The sequence below is a fragment of the Calliphora vicina genome, chromosome 3, assembly GCF_958450345.1.
Source record: "Calliphora vicina chromosome 3, idCalVici1.1, whole genome shotgun sequence".
NCBI classification, from domain to species: domain Eukaryota; kingdom Metazoa; phylum Arthropoda; class Insecta; order Diptera; family Calliphoridae; genus Calliphora; species Calliphora vicina.
In genome coordinates, this window is record NC_088782.1 from 24,356,325 (window position 1) to 24,375,214 (window position 18,890).

At 26.3% G+C, this 18,890-nt stretch overlaps 1 protein-coding gene across 1 annotated transcript in view; it reads right to left on the minus strand.

The window, feature by feature from the left end:
- ImpL2 (Ecdysone-inducible gene L2) overlaps positions 1–12,627 on the minus strand; it is a 65,829-nt gene extending 53,202 nt beyond the window's left edge. Inside the window, exon 1 of the mRNA XM_065504265.1 lies at positions 12,492–12,627. Coding sequence (XP_065360337.1) covers positions 12,492–12,500 — 9 coding nt within the window. The 5' untranslated portion in view covers positions 12,501–12,627. The remainder of the gene's footprint in view (positions 1–12,491) is intronic.
- Positions 12,628–18,890: the final 6,263 nt, after the last annotated feature.

Genomic DNA, 18,890 nt, shown 5'->3' on the forward strand with positions numbered 1-18,890 from the left:
TATATATGGGAACCTTGTTTTCCATGTCTAGAACTGATCGTGTGCCAATTAGCCAGCGCATTTAAGCAGACTTTAATTGTATTTGTGCCACTTAAGATCAGTGGTTGGCATAAATAGAACATGGATTATATTAACATGTTATGGATTTTCTTTATTTGTTGTAATCTGACCAGTTATTGAATGTGGTGTTTGTTTCTGAGTTGATATGAAATTTACTATACCCTACACCACCATAGTGGGGAGGATATAATGCGTTTGTGCAGATGTTTGTAACGCCCAAAAATATTAGTCTTACACCCACCTTAAAGTATACCGTCCGTCTGGTCGGCTGTCCATGTAAACCTTGTGCGCAGAGTACAGGTCGCAATTTTGAAGATATTTCGATGAAATTTGGTACATATTATTTTTTTGGCTCAAGGACCAAGCCTATTGAAACTGGCTGAAATCGGTCCATTATTTCACCTAGCCCCCATACAAATGTCCTCCCGAAATTGGACTTTATCGGTCATAAATGTTTAATTTATATATGTATCTCCACAAATTCCGCTCCAAATAAGTTTTATATACACAAAATTCATGTCACAAAATTTTGTTACGTTCGGTCCATAATTAGTCATAGCTCCCATATAGACCAGCTTCCAAAAATCACTTTAACGTGCATAAATCGCTTAAAAATGTCGGTATATTCACAAAATTCAAGATAGTAAACTTTCATGTAGACATAAATCACACGACCTAATTTCATAGTGATCGGACATAGCCCCCATATAAGGCCCATTTCCGAAAATCACTCAAAAATATAAATTATTGAAATTTTAAAAGAAAAATGTTTTTGCTCTTTTACTTAGTGTAGGGTATTATATGCTCGGGCTTGACCGACCATACTTTCTTACTTGTTTTTGATTCGTGTTGTTTACAAGTAAATAACCGATCATGTTCTATGGTGGCTATGAGAGCAGACCACTGCATTTGATTTAATGTGATGGACAGACGTCGAGATGGATACTAAGGTACGTTACATAGCTCTGTTCGGTAATTTTGATATGGCTTATATGAAACTCCTTTCTGACCTTAATGTGTGACTGAAATTGGTATTGTCAACCACTTTATGTGATTATATGCATCACTGTAGAAATACCTAGAAATCTCCAAACTGCATAGAATGCCGAACAATTTCTAATCAACAATTACTTTTCAATTATTAATAATTTTATATTTATTCAATAATTAAATGATACTAAGAAAACATCCTTGAAATCTCGTTATAACAAACTAAAATCTCTGAATGACGACATTATAGGGTAAATGACTTACATTCAAAACAATTCAAACAATTCAAAGCAACGCAACTGCACAATGATATTTTAAACTGATTTTGAAATATGCACACATGCACGCAATCATTTCCATAGAAAATGTAAAATGTTTGAAGGCAATTTTACACGGGTTACGTGCATTTTCTAACGTTTCAAAATGATATTTATAGACATATTTTTTTAATTTTCGAACACACCCCATATAATTGAAGAGAAGAGAACAGATACAGTATACAATCATGGCGTGATGATTTCCATTTTAATTAAATATTATTGATACAGTATTTTAAGAATGCAAATAAGGGTTTAAAAAACTTATTGAAGGATGCAAGAGTGTTCTTAGAAGTGCGAGTATTTAAAGATTTCAAGGAAATCTTTATTAAGTGCTATTCTTTGGAAAAAAAAAACATTCCACTAAAAGCTTAATAATTCAATTTATGTTTTTGGTGGCCGACCATAAAGTTTTCCCACATTGTCGTTGTGAGAATTATGTGTCAACTTAATTATGACAAGTTAAACTAATTATAAATCAGCATAAAAAGACAACAATAAGAAAGAGACCACACACTTTTTTTTTAAATTATTATATACGAGGTTAATTTGAGAATTGAGTTTGAATGTCAAAACAAATGGAATAAACAAAGATAAAATCATCACTAACAATTAAGAGTGTTATATTCGGCTATGCTGAAGCCAATTTGACCAATTTTGCCCATTTTCAATACCAAACTGTTCTGATCAACAAAGAATATTTGGAAAAAAAGGTTATCTCAATAGGTCCTTCCTTCGAGGTCCTATCGTGCCTTCGACTGGCGGAGAATTTTTCCAGGACCCAGTATATTTCTGTGTTCATATGGAAAAACTAGGTAACTCAATTTTTTGCGCAAATTGAGATAACACCAAAAATAGAAAGTACCTTTCATTTCATATCACTCTGTCAGATCGAAATTTTGATATAGTTTCTCATTTTATGTAAAAACTTGCTAACTCCATGCTTTTTTGGAAAAACAAGGTAACTCCATAGTTTCTTAAAAAGGGTAAAATTAGAAGTTTAAAACGACGCTGTTTCGAAAACTAAGAGAGAAAGAGAGAAATAAAACAAATTTGGGTCACAAGCTCTTTGGGTTCAAAGAAAAAACTCGGCATATTTTTGATATGAAAAAATATTTTTGGAAAAAACTGGATAACTCTATTTTTTCGTTAAAAAAAACGGTTAAATTGACGTGATGAGTCAATTAGTCAATGTTTTACCACAAATGATTACTAAAGTTGCCTTAATTCCTTAAAATATAGAAATAAATTAAAAAAAAATGTTATTGGAAAAACTAGGTAACTCAATTTTTCGTAAAAACAAGGTAACTGACATAAATTTTCGATTTTCTTTAACATTATTTAAAATAATGTTTTGTTTATTAAATATTTAGAGAAATATGTTTAAAACTTTAAATGTGTTTTTCTCATGTTTAAAAAAAAATGGAGTTACCTAGTTTTACCATACAACCACAGATTTACACTTTTTGGCTCTACGATCAACATTTCTATAATTTTGCAAACGGAATGGTGATGTTGCCTTAATTCCGTAAAATATAGAAATAAATTGAAACATTTTTTTTTTTGGAAAAACTAGGTAACTCAATTTTTCGAAAAACAAGGTAACTGATATTAATTTTCGATTTTCTTTAACATTATTTAAAATAATGTTTTGTTTATTAAATATTTAGTGAAATATGTTTAAAACTTTAAATGTGTTTTTCTCATGTTTTCCAAAAAAAAAAATGGAGTTACCTAGTTTTACCATACAACCACAGATTTACACTTTTTGGCTCTATAATTTCTATAATTTTGCTAACGGAATGGTAATGAATACGAGTATAAACATTACAGGTTTTTAGGGGTCAGAGATACCGAAAAATTTGAAGCATTTGTTTAAAACTAATATCAAATTGCCTATGTTGAATGATAAAAATCAATTATCTCGTGTTTCACATGATTTCAACAAATACTTTTCCGTTTGACCTAAACCAAAAACACTTAAAAAATATACCAAAGGAAATAACAATTAATAATTGAGCTTAATTACTAGCAAAACGCAGAAAAAAAATGCAAATTTTCTTTATAACAATCAACCAAAACAAGAACACTACACCAACTACATTATACATACATACATTTTATATTTATAAATTATTGACCTTTTTTTTCTTGTTTTCGTTTAATTTCAACAAATTGCGAGTGAAAAAAAGGGGCGCGCACATATCGCATCAATTCATATGAAAATCTAAAATCAAACTTCTACTACGTCAACAAATTTATTATTGTTGTTATTTTTTTTCTTATAATTTAATTTAAATTGAAACAAAACAAAAAATAAAAAAACACAGAATCTAAATCAAATAAATAAATGTGTGTTAGTAGTAAAAAATTATGCTGGTAATAGTAGAATAATATTATTCATACGTATATGCAGACACCAAAAATAATATAAAATACAATTAAAAACTGTTATAAATCATATGTATCACACTGTTATCACTAACAACAACAACCACAGCTAAATACTCATCATCATATGAGATGATCACGTTCTCTTTTTGGTTTGATTTGTTTTGTTTTTATTTTTCTATGGACGAGTGAGTATGTTGCTCATGGGTGTGTGTGCTTGTGTATATGTTTGCATTTGATTCACTCGCATAAACGAAGTAAACAAGAGACGAGCCCTCAAATATGAAAAACAAAAACAATACAATTGAAAGAAAAACATTAAATGAACGAGAAAAAACAGCAACAAAAATCACGAACATATTCGTACAAACAAAATATTGTATAATATTTGCAGAGCTTTAAAAGTAGTAAATTTTAAGCTTATTTGCCTTTAAAAATTACTAACTTTTAATAGAAAATATACAACTTTTTAAATTGCAAACATTTCTAATAAATTGTTTGAAAGGAGTGAGTTTGAAAAAACCTTAACACCGGATTTTCCGTAAAACTTTAAACCCAAGAATTATTAAATTTTTTATTTTTTTTGATCAGTTACCTTTGAAAAGTATGTCAGTTATTATGTTTAATGTGAATTATGTTCATTTGTTAGTCTGATTAAAATGAGTGACCAGAAAAAAGTGCGTACTAAAATTATTAAATATTTTCAACAAAATCCAACTTGGTCCTACAAAAATTTGGCCAAACAATCAAAGTTCTGCCGTCAAACTGATTCCAATGTTATTAAACAGTATCGAACAGTAGCGAACTTGCCCGTTAATAGAAAACCTGCTTCAGGTAGAAGGAATGGTCCACATGATGTTTCTAAAACCAATAAATAGAAAGTATTTTTAAAAGAGCTCACATCCGGTAGGAACGCAGTCCGGTTAGCTCAGTACATGGACTATTTGATACGAAAAGTTAGGGCTTGGAAATTGAAGTAAAATTTTATAAAAAAACAAGTAAGAGATCTATACTCGGCTGTGCCGAATCTCACCCTTCACCAAATTATACTTTAAAATAAATTTTTTTAAATATTTTTAGGTAAACAAAATTTTATTTTTTTTTAATTGTTTTTAAAAATTTTCTTTTTCGAAATTGTTTTTTAATTTTTTTTAAAAAAAAAGTTTTTTCCAAATTTTGTTAAAAAAAAATTTTAAATTTTTAAAAAAAAAAAAAAAATTATGACCAGGGAAACCGGAAATATGCTCTAAAAAAGGCGTTTTAGACGCTTTAAATATGCAGTAAAAACTTTAAAATATGCTCTTAAAATTTAAAAAATATGCTCTTAAAAAAACAAACTTTTACATAATTTTTAACCAAAAAAAATTTACTCAAATTTTCAAATAAAAATGGTTGTCTATTGGATCTGAAAACATTTTTATACATAGAAAATGTTCTTTCGACATCAACTGATGTTACAGGAGCAAATTTAAAAGACAATATTTCTTTAACACTTAGAACGGTTAAGTTTGAATTAGAACTAAAATTTGATATTTAGATGCAGCTATTATTAAACTAGTGCTTATTTTATATTAAAACAAGTAAGAGAGCTATATTCGGCTATGCCGAATCTTATATACCCTTCACCTAATTATACTTCAAAATAAAAAATTTAAATATTTTTAGGTGAACAAAATTTTTTTTTCAGTTTTTTCATTTTTTGGATAAAAAAATTTTTCGAATTGTTATTTTAAATTTAAAAAAAAAAATTCTGTTTTTTTAAATTTTTTTTTGGTGAAAAGCCATCTATTTTTCAATTTTGAATTTTAAACAAAAACCTGTAACACAATAGTAAGACAAAATTTGTTTTTGATAAACTCAAAATATGCTATTAAACAGTAAAATATGCTCTAAAAACGCAAAATATGACATAAATATGCTCTTAAAACAAATATATGCAAAAATATGTATTTAAGGGTAAAATATGCAAAAATATGCACTAACAAATCGATGCCAAAATTCTTAAATAGTTCTGAAACGTGTAAATATCTTATCCATGTGCTCATTAGACTCACCAGAAAAAACATGCATTTGCATATTTTGGTTTCCCTGATTATGACAAACAAATTTTTTTATGAAAAAAAAATCGTGTTAAAAAATATTTTTCCCGATTTTAACCCATTGTAGGTCCAACTTACTATAGCGTTATCTACATAGTTGCAATGGACTTTGAAATATCTATCATTAGATATCCATATTGTCTATATTAATGACTTAGTAATCCATATATAGATCAAAAATAGGTCAAAAATCGAGGTTGTCCCGGTTTTTTGCTCATATCTCCGTAATTTATGGACCGATTTTGCTGATTTTAAATAGCAGACTTCTCGAAAGCATGTCTGACAGAATTATTGAAGATTTGGATCCCGAAGATATCTGATTTCAACAGACAGACGGACATGGCTTAATCGACTCCGCTATCTATAAGGATCCAGAATATATATACTTTATAGGGTCGGAAATGAAAAATGTAGAAATTACAAACGGAATGACAAACTTATGTATACCCTTCTCACGAAGGTGAAGGGTATAAAAATATACTTGCTGCATAATGGATGACGAAAAGTATGTTCTGGAAAAATTTCCGCAGCTTCCGGGACAATATTTTTATGTTGCTGATGCTCAAGGGAATGTTGTAGAAAAGTTTAGTAACCAAAAGCAGAAAATTATCCGAAAAAGTTCTTGGTATGGCAAGGAATATGCAGTTGCGGCAAATGAAGCCAAACATTTGTTACAAAGGGCTCAATAAATACCGAAATCGAGGAATGTTTACAAAATAGGATGCTTCCATTCATAAGACTTCTTAATGTGTCCATTATTTTTGGACTGATTTGGCATCCTGTCACTATGGTAAACAAGGTGTTGAGGGGTACAAAAACAATAATGTGGAATTTGTACCAAGAGTGGCAAATCCTCCAAACTGCCTGGAGCTAAGGCCAATGGAGAGAAATTTTTTGAAAGTTGTTATGTATAACTTCAATCAAAAATCAAAACTGCAGCTTTAGTGGTTTCTTTTTTATTAACATTTATGTATGTTAAGATTTTTGCGATCTCACTTCTTAGATTTGAATTTGATGAAAAATTTAATCATTCAATAAATTTTATTAAATTATTTTTTTTAAAGTATTTGAATTAAATAATACATGAACGATTCAATAAGGAATTAATTCCATAAAGTATACATTTTCAAAGTAATGAATTCAATACATTTGAAGTACTAAATAATTAAGTCTATGAATTAATTCATAATGAATTCATTAATGAAATGGTTAAGAGATAAATTGTATTTTGAATTTGAAAATTGAATTAAAAATTACTTCTTTCGAACCTTTGCTTAAAAAATATTAACCCCCATTTTCTCAAACTCTGGTTATTTTTTTATTGTGACGATAAACTGACAGTTCTCATACAAAAAAAATGTTAACGATAACCAGATATTGAGAAAATGGGGGTAAAAGTGTTAGTTGAGCAACTAAATTTGTTGCGAATTGAATGAAGCTGGAAGCTCAAATGAATATTTATGTTGCTAAAAAAACATTTATATAAAAATCCACTATAAACTAAAACCTTTCACATCTCCAGCAATGATTTCATACTCTCAACTATCTGTCTATATCTCTTATTTATTATTCTACATAGTATAAACCTACATATCAGAATCGTAAATTAAAAACTTTATTTCATTGATGACTGTATTGCTCAATGTTGTTTGCTGCTTGACAATTCAGCGATCGAGCCAAAAAAAAAACCCAGCCGAAAAAAAAAATATTAATTTGCTGACGTATGTAACACATCTACACGTTTAACAAAAACAACAGAAAAAAATGATTTTATAAGATTTTTTTCTTGATTTCTTGAATAAAATTGTAGTACGCAGAATACAAGCAGACAAAAATGAGAAAAAAATAAATACAAATTTACAACTTGATTAGAACTACATAATTAAAGTAGAGGTAACGTTTAAAACAAATTAAAATTTTAATTGATTTTAAATGAAAGAAATAAAAATATAGACAAATTTTATATTAAAGACATTAAACGACCTTGAACTAAAGGTCGTTGCAAGAATTTTAGATTTGAAATAAAAAAATATTTTATAGATTTAGGCAGATTTCATTAAAAAAAACAAATTTTGTCTCAAACTGTACTTCTTGATTAACAAAATATCAAATAAATACATTTTATAAACATACGTAGACACTAAAGAATTTTTATAACTGCTTCATCATGAGCTGGCGATAACGAGCCCCTTTTTTATTATTATAACTCTATTGCGTATTGAATTTATAATCAGTTACAGTCAAAGAACTGCACATGTTTCTTACGTCAAATAAAGAAAACAAAACAAAACGTTTTATTTTATATTTAAAATTTATTTAAAATCTATAACAAAATTTACGTAGTTTTTTTGTGTTTAAGTAAAAGTTTCTTTACTTTAGTTTAGCCTTGCAAATAAATGTAATTGTAAATGAAACATAAATAAAATTATGTTTTTTTAATACATTTCAATTTCAATATTATTATTATTATTGACCCTGAGAAAGAAGCCTTTTTGATGAATATATTTTTTTATTGTTGTCATTGTGTTTTTTCTTACAGTACACTTTTTATGTGTGAGTGTGTGTACAAAAAGAGAGGATATAAAAGAATTTATTGTCCACCATAAATGCGCTCCTTAAAATATGCTTTCATAATTAATTTTGTAGTTTCTTGTTGTGCGGTTCACATGTTGAACTGTTATACAGACATTTAAGTAAAGGTGTGCATTCATTGATTGAAAATAAGCTAATTTAATTATGAAAATGAAATATTTTTTTTTTATTTTAGTACTTTAAAGGTCGAGGGCAAAATGAAATGCAATATATTCTTTATTTGTTTATTTTTCTTCAATTCATATAAAAAGAAAATTTTTTTTCTATTCTTAAAAAATGATTAAAGCAAAACAAAACTAAATGAAGAAAAAATATTTCATTTAATTTGGAATAGATTCGAATGAGGAAAGATGTAAATATTAAAAGGTTAAATTAATTTTATTATGAATTTATTCAAAAATGAATGAAATCTATTCAAATAAACGCATTTTAATGAAGCTAAAAAATTTGTTTTGTTTGGGAATGGTTTTATGGAATCAATTCGTAGTTACTCCATTAACTTATTCGCCTTTGAATTGTATGGCCACCAAACGTTCATTTTTAACACAAATTTCAATGTTTTTAAAAGTTTCTTTAACTAATTTAGGATTTATTGGGGATATTTAAGATAATACAAATATAGAAATTGGGTCAATATCTCTAATAGTTTTACCGTACCAAGGATTTGAGTTTTGTGGATTTCGGGAAAAACTTATTTTTGGCAATATTTTGTTAGAAAGCTAAAAATTTTATTACGTTTATGGGTTTTGAATACATTTTTGTCATCATATTATAATCCATATAATACGTATTTTTGAATGGAAAATACGTTCTGTAAGTTGTACTAAAATCTGGCAACGTTAACTCTTAATTCATGAAGGTCAAAGGTTAAATTTGTGTCATGAACATACTTAAATATTGTAATTTTTTCGGTCGATTTTTATTAAAACTTAAGAAAATGTAACTTGAATTTTTAAACAGCGAAAAATTCAAATTAATTCGATTAAAATAATTATTCGAATAATATTTTTTGCTCGTTATTCATTCGAATAATCGAGGACATTTAAAAATTAATCTATCGCTTGAATAATATAAAAAATTATGAAATTTTATTCGATTAAAAAATTATTCGATTAATATTTTTTGCACGTTAATCGTTCGAATAATCGAAGAAATTTTAAAAATGAAATGATCACTTGAATAATATAAAAAATTATGAAATTATATTCGAAAAATATTTTTTGCTCATTATTCGAATAATCGAGGAAATTTTAAAAATTAATCGTTCAAGTGTATAAAATAAAAATTATGAAATTTTATTCGATTAAAATAATTATTCGAATAATATTTTTAACTCGATATTCATTCGAATAATCGAGGAAATTTCGATCACTTGAAAAAATTATGAAATTTTTTTCGATTAAAATATTATTCGAATAATATTTTTAACTCGTTATTCATTCGAATAATCGAGAAATTTCGATCACTTGAAAAAATTATGAAATTTTATTCGATTCAATAAAACTCGAATAATATTTTCATTCATTCGAAATTTAAAAAATTAATCAATCAAGTGATTATAAAATTTTATTCGATTAAAATAATTATTCGAATAATTAATCGAATACTTGAATAATATAAAAAATTATGAAATTTTATTGGATTAGAATAATTATGTATACGAATACTATTTTTTTTCTAGTTATTCATTAGAATAATCGAGGAAATTTTAAAAATTAATCGATCACTTGAATAATGTAAAAATTATGATTTTATTCGACTAAAATAATTATTCGGATAATATTTTTTGTACATTATTCATTCGAATAATCGAGGAAATTTAAAAAATTAATCGATCACTTCAATAATATAAAAAATTAAGAAATTTTATTCGATTAAAAAATTATTCGAATAATATTTTTTGCCCGTTATTCATTCGAATAATCGAAGAAATTTTAAAAATGAATCGATCACTTGAATAATATAAAAAATTTTGAAATTATATTCGATTAAAATATTATTCGAATAATATTTTTAACTCGATATTCATTCGAATAATCGGAAATTTCGATCACTTGAAAAAATTATGAAATTTTATTCGACTAAAATAATTATTCGAATAATATTTTTAACTCGTTATTCATTCGAATAATCGAGGAAATTTCGATCACTTGAAAAAATTATGAAATTCTATTCGATTAAAATAAAACTCGAATAATATTTTCATTCAATAGAAATTTTAAAAATTAATCAATCAAGTGATTATGAAATTTTATTCGATTAAAATAATTATTCGAATAATTAATCGAATACTTGAATAATATAAAAAATTATGAAATTTTATTGGATTAGAATAATTATGTATTCGAATACTATTTTTTTCTAGTTATTCTTTAGAATAATCGAGGAAATTTTAAAAATTAATCGATCACTTGAATAATGTAAAAATTATGAACTTTTATTCGACTAAAATAATTATTCGAACAATATTTTTTGTTCATTATTCATTCGAATAATCGAGGAAATTTAAAAGAATTAATCGATCACTTGAATAATATAAAAAATTAAGAAATTTTATTCGATTAAAATAAAACTCGAATAATATTTTCATTCATTAGAAATTTTAAAAATGAATCAATCACTTGAATAATGTAAAAAATTATGAACTTTTATTCGAAAAATATTTTTTGCTCATTATTCGAATAATCAAGGAAATTTTAAAAATTAATCGTAAAAATTAATGTATAACATAAAAATTATGAAATTTTATTCGATTAAAATAATTATTCGAATAATATTTTCAACTCGATATTCATTCGAATAATCGAGGAAATTTCGATCACTTGAAAACATTATGAAATTTTATTCGATTAAAATAAAACTCGAATAATATTTTCATTCATTCGAAGTTTTAAAAATTAATCAATCAAGTGATTATGAAATTTTATTCGATTAAAATATTATTCGAATACTTGAATAATATAAAAAATTATGAAATTTTATTGGATTAGAATAATTATGTATTCGAATACTATTGTTTTCTAGTTATTGATTAGAATAATCGAGGAAATTTTAAAAATTAATCGATCACTTGAATAATGTAAAAATTATAAACTTTTATTCGACTAAAATAATTATTCGAATAATATTTTTTGTTCATTATTCATTCGAATAATCGAGGAAATTTAAAAGAATTAATCGATCACTTGAATAATATAAAAAATTAAGAAATTTTATTCGATTAAAATAAAACTGGAACAATATTTTCATTCATTCGAAATTTTAAAAATTAATCAATCACTTGAATAATATAAAATTTATTAATCGATCACTTCAATAATATAAAAAATTATGAAATTTTATTGGATTAAAATAAATATTCGAATCGTTCAATTGTATAATATAAAAATTATGAAATTTTGTTCGATTAAAATAATAATTTGAATAATTCGAAATTTTTTCATTCGAAATTTTAGGAAATAATCGATCACTACTTGAATAATATAAAAATTATGAAATTATACACGATTAAAATAAAACTCGAATAAACTCTAATAGTTATTAAAATTGATCTGCAAAATATTATGGATAATTTCTTATAATATCCGAAAAGATTTTAAATTTTTAAACCAGCAATATTTGCTATTAACGAATGCTATTGGTTTAATTTTAATTAAAATTATGAAAATGTATTTAATTTAAGATTTTTTTTTAATTTCAACTTTAAACATCACGAACTTCTTAAAAATCTTCTAAATTTTTAAATTAACTGACATATATAGGTATATTTTTAAACAACTCAGTTTAATCACCTGACTATTTAATTTTATCTACATTTTAAACATTTTATAAACCTGTACCACTGTATTGCTGCTAACACTTGCCTACTTCACAATAACCTGTTGCATACTTTAGGGAGTTTGAAATTAAACCGTTTCTAATGAAGCGGAAATGCAAAAGCATCTACAAAATCTCGAGAATATGAATCGTTTGAAACTATATTTTTTACTAAATTTTAAAACAAAGAAACTAGAATATAAATTAATTTAAAATAAATGCATACCTGTGCCATTTTAGTTGAAATTATTTAATATTTTCTTTTTTATAATGTTCAAATTTGTGTAACAAAGTCTTGTTTCTTTTTTATATTTTCACAAAATTGTCTTTATCAATTAGCAACAATGATTTGAAAACACTGCTTTTTATTTACAAATTGCCGCGAAATATTACACTTTTGTTTATTTTATTTAAACTGTTTTTTTTTTTGGGTTTCTTTGGCAAATATTAAGAATATTTTGTGTTGATATTCTTGCTCGTTTCTTTCTTTTAGGATATAAATGTTTTTTTTTTTAATTTTTTTTATATATTTGTATAAACAAATACCCCAAAATATACACTGAGTAGTAGTAGTAGTAGAGTCTTGGAGAAATGGAACTCTGTATTGATACTTCTTTGAAGGAATTGTATGGAATGTTCAAATAACAGTTGAATCACTCATTTATATATCATCATTCAATCGGTAGTCGTACTTAGTCGGACGGCAGTCTGTCATACAGGCCGTAGGAAACACAGTAGAACAAACAGCAGGCTGTCAATTGTATCAAATGTTAAATGATAAAAGGAGAAGAGAATAAAAAATAAAATGTAATAAAAAAAACAACAACAACAAAACGAAATCAAACTAATTATTTATTATTGTATTGTATTGTATTGTATTGAGTTGTGGCTGTGCTGGGTTTTGTGCTGAGAAATAGCAACAGTTTTCTCAAGTACACTGTTAAACATGCGCAAAAGTTTTTATATCACAAAAATCATCAATGAATTTTTGGTATTTTAGTTTCTTTCATTTGGAAACAACAACTTGCCACACACTGGTTTATTAAGGAATAGTGGAAAATTATTTAGTAACACTTTAAAGTGTTTTGAATTAATAAAATATTAAAGTTTATATTTATTTAACTTAATTATTTTTAAGCTTATTTCTAGCTCTCTTCATGTAACAGCATCATCATCATTATAACCGTATAAATGCATTCAAAATTTGCTCTAACAGTTTACGTAGTCGTATCACTGCATTTGCTAAAGAACTCTCGATTTGACCCAAATACATTGGAAATCATTAAACGATTGACGTAAAATCACTGCAACCACAATTAAACATGTTCACATTCGACAATAGGTGAGAGAATATTTACATATACACAGAGAAATTGACCTGGTGAAGCAATTTGTTAACAGCCTCTAAAAAAACTTTTCGAAATATCTTGACAAAAGTTTGAGAATTTATACTTAGGGCAATTTACAGATCAGTCACAATATTTTTTTGGTACAATTACATCAGTTCAAAGGATAGAAAGAATTAATTCTTAATTCAGTTTTCAAAATAAAATAAAATTGTTTCCTCTTTACGAGTTAATTCCTTAGTACTTCAAATGAATTGCATTCATTACTTTGAGAATTAATTCCTTATTGAATCACTAAATTTTCTTTAATTAAAATCCTTTTCAAAATATCTTAATATAACTTCTTTTAATGCTTAAATTTTTAATCAACTCAAATCTATTAGAAATGCGCTTAGGCAATTCTTATTTCAATGATTAAAAACAAAACATAAACAAAACTGAAAGAAGAAAATATATTTTCATTAAGAGTGAATTAATTTAATTATTAATTAGTTCAAAAATGAATGAATTCCATTCAAATAAATTCTTTGAATGAAACTTAAGAATTTGATTTGTAGGAAATGGTTTTATGAAATGAATTGCTGACATTTTTGTTTCCGAATTTTAGATTTTGTACCCCATGTAAGTGTCCCCCATCGTCCCCCCATGAATCACTAAAATTTTCTTTAATTAAAATTGTTTTCAAATTATCTTAATATAACTTATTTTAATTCTTAAATTTTTCATCAACTCAAATCTATAAGAAAGGGGCTTAGGCAATTCTTTTTCATTTCAGTTTTGTATAATATAATTTCATTAAATTTCAAAGTGTGAATGAATTTAATTATGAATTAGTTCAAAAATTAATGAATTCTATTCAAATAAATCCTTTGAATGAAACTAAAGAATTTAATTTGTAATGAATGGTTTTATGAAATGATTTGCTGACATTTTTGTTTCCGAATTTTAGATTTTGTCCCCCATGGAAGTGTCCCCCATCGCGATGCATCGTAGAAATTCTGATAAGATAAGCTTCTAACCTGTACAAAAAATTTAATAAAATGTTGTAAAATCATTTTTTTTTCTTTTATCTCCAAACTTTAGAGAAGATGCCGTACGGATAAGCTTTATACAATCATCCAAAAATATTGCAGAACTTGGAAATTTATGTTTTTCATCCATACTTGGGATGGTTAGGTTACAAACTTGGATTTATAAACCAATCAAACCCACACAAATAAACAATATTATTGGTAATGTACTGCCCAATGTCACAGTCCTTATCCTCTATAGAGCAGAGCTCTACCGTCTTCCCCTCGCCCTCATTAAGACAACTTCAACAGATGCACAGTGGTATGAGAATAAAAAAAGAGGGAAATAAATCTGTAACTTCTTAACCCTTACTCCGATTTGAATGAAATTTCATATGCGCAAAGAGGAAGTGTAGTCGAGTTTAAGTTTTGAATTTGGACCTCATGAGCCCACCATGAGCGGGACCAGGGGTTCCCAAAGTAGGACACCCCGGGTATGTTCAATTTTTAAAATAATCCTATTTCTTCGTCTGTGTTCCGATTTTAAAAAAATTACACATATAGAATCTCCTCGTCGAGCACTACATAAAACCGTCGTAGCTATCAATTATCTCTTATAGCTTAGGAGTTATTCGCATTTGAAAATTTAATTTTCAAAATTTTTACCGGTTCCAAATATTCCCCGATTTTATCCATTTTTCTTTTACAATAGATGTACTATATATCAGATAAAGAAAGAAGTGTTTAAAAATCATGACTGAGTCCAAAGTTACATTCATTTGAATTTAAAAAAATTAAAAAAGGCGATTTTTCGCAATTTTTTGAGGAAAAAGTACTTTTATTCTTTTTAAGTTATCTAAAAAATTTCTAAGAGAATGTATAATGAATTTGTATTTTTTGAAAAGCTAACTTTACGTCAAATATTTTAAATGAAAAAAAATGTATACTTTTTGATATCTAGGGGACCAGGTCCATTCAAAAAATGTCTATATTTTATGTAAAATTCAACTTTAGGGTAAAAATTCTCAAATCGCATACTCGATATCAAAATATAGTAACCTATTTTAGATGGCCCAATATGTTCTTAATCATTTTGTAAAGAGTTCCGATAACCCCGCCTGTGGTATGGATATTATAGCCAAAAACCGAAAAAATACCTTTTTGGAATTTTTCAATACTTTTTTGGGAATTGCGGGATTCCTGATTATAAATTTAAAAATTTGTTTTTATTTTTCCATTTTCAATAAAAAAATCTATATAAGTGTAAAATTTCATTAAAAAATATTCATAAATCAAAATTTATGAAATTTACGTCGGAATCATATTCATTTTTGAATGAAATACACGTTTTTGGATAAAAAGTTTTTTTATTTTTCAACATAGTTGTAGTGATGATTTCATCGTTGTAGTCAAATCTCTTTCCGCCGAGACATTTCTTCAGGTTTGGAAACAAGAAGTAGACACTCGGGACTAAATCCAGAGAATACGGCGGAAGAGGGATGATTTCGTAGCCTAATTCACGGATTTTTGCCATGCAAATTGTGAGCAAACGAGGCAGCCATCTTGCAGAAAGCTTTCTCATACCCAAGTGATCATTCAAAATTGAAACCACTCAACCATGTGAGATGCCACAACGACATCTTCCGTGGCGGTACCACAACGAAGTTTAGTTAACCACTTTTTTACCATTGAAATTGATGACGATATCTGGGATATATTAAGTTTCAATCATTGTAAATTATTTCGTAACAATTCAATTGTAGAAATAAATTAAAACATCAATCAATGAATATCCCACTCGCATCCCACTAAGCGACTAAATAAGTCTTCAAGGAAAATATCTGAGCTTTCTGTTGAGCAAAAAAAAAACTAAAAAAAGTTAACAAAGTTTTTGTTTTTGCAAAAAAAGTCAAAAATTGCATGTTTTGAATTACAAAACATTTTTTTTGGTAGATATCGAACTCGCATCCCACTAAGCGACCAAATAGGTTGTCAAGAAAAATATCTAAGCTTTATTTTAAGGAAAAAAAATGGCCCATTTTGAAAAAAAAATTAAAAAAGTTTTTGATTTCGAAAAAAAAATATTAAAAATTTGTTTAATATTTTTTTCGAAAGATTAAAGAAATAGCTATCTAAACTATTTGGGTCACATTTTGCTAAGAACAATAGGTAATAATTTACATGGATGAGAAAAACCACATGTTTGGCCAAAATGTCAAATTTTGACCCCCTCTAACTCTTCTTGACCGATCTTGTTGAAAAATTGTGTCTGAATTACTATCCAATAGGTCTAACCTTGGTGCAAATTTCATCCCTATCGGAAGACAACGATTTTAAAAGTTGGTTCCCTTGACGTGAAATCCCCCATATACCAACTTCTAGAGCCCATAAAAACTAAATTCGAACCAACTTTGTAGGAATCTACTTTCATTTTGTGTTGAAATCATTAAAGCTAACATAAACTGAATCTATAACGACAATTCCCTGTAGAAACTATACGAAGTTTTCATGTCATAAACATAGACACATACAAATTTTAATATAAAAATGTTGTGAAAATGTATTAAATTTCCTAAAAAAGTTGCATACAATTTCCTCAAATTTGACCGGAAGTGTTTCTTACTAAGAAATTGTATTCGTGCGATATGCTAGGCAACATCAAAAGAATTTTAGAAATATGAAAATCTGAGATTTTTGTTTCTTATTAAATGCGATCTGTCATTATTCTATAGTAAGTTACAATATAGTGTTTTCAAAATTTAAAAAAAAATTCTAAAACTCTTAATAAAAATTAAACATTTTTCTCTATGTATGCATAACCGTTCAAATGTACATATAAACATATTTAAATGAGTTGAATTTTAAGTTAATAGATCAGATTGCAAGTTGAATTGCAAATGCATTTATTGTATGTAAAATACAAAGGTTAGTTAAACAGAAACATTAGCAAATTTACATAGTGACGTACTTCCAATAGCTGGGACTTAAGAAAAATGTTTATCCTTTGAAGTAGATATAAATAAAAAAAATTAACCACGTGCTTCTAGGTCTCGTTAGTAATTAATAATTCAAACATAACTAAAAATCGTTGATTTTGTTATGTACACGTTCATAAAATACATAACTCACGTTCAAGATATAATCTCATGAACGCAAAATACTGATAGCCAACAATTAGACAATTAATACATCAGGTGTTCAAACACTTTAAGTGAAAGCTATCTCTTAAAAAATTCCATGAGTTACTCATGATATGAAAACGCAAGAGATTAAAATGTTATTTTTTATATGACAACTACATATATTAAAAATGTTGGTAATTATTGGAAATAAAATAATGACCAATATGTATAAATATGCCAGTAAAATAATCAATAGATCCACTATCAATGAACTGATGATCGTAAATGTGTTTTTTTAGTGATATTGGATCTTTTAAAACGATCAAACTCAATTTAAAACTATTTTTTCGAAAAACTACACAAAACTTACAGCAATTTTATGGCTCATCAGAAGTTCGTAAGTACCAATTGATATAGATAGAACTTCTAATTAAAAAAAAACTAAACCGATCTTTTTGAAACTTGATCAATGGTTCGAAAGAATTACTTCTTAATTCCATTTTCATAATCATAAACAATTCTATATATTAAGCATTCCGTTAATGAATTCATTATGAACTAATTCATAGGCTTAATTCCTTTGTACACAGAAAAAATTATATTTCAATTCAAACATTTATCACATATTGAACTGGTTTCAATTATTTTATAATTGAATCAAGTATTCATGTGCTCAAAAACAAAATTTTCTGATATTTTCTATTGAATTTTGAGTTTTGAATTTGATAATTTTGACAATTGAATACAATTTTCGTTATTGGTTGAAATTTAAATACAAAAATTATTGAATAGATAATTTTCGTAATTGAAAACACAAAAAATAACAAAAATGTGTTTTCAATTACGAAAATTATCTATTCAATCATTTTTGTATTTAAAGTTCAACCAATAACGAAAATTGTATATTCAATTGTCAAAATTATCAAATTCAATACAAAATATCAGAAAATTTTGTTTTTGAGCACATGAATACTTGATTCAATTATAAAATAATTGAAACCAGTTCAATATTTGATACATATTTGAATTGAAACGGTTTAAGAAATAGTTTTTTCTGTGTACTTAAAATTTATTGAATTCATTCCTTTGTGAATTCATTCTTTATAGAATTAATTCCTTATTGAATCATTAAAATTTTCTTGAATTC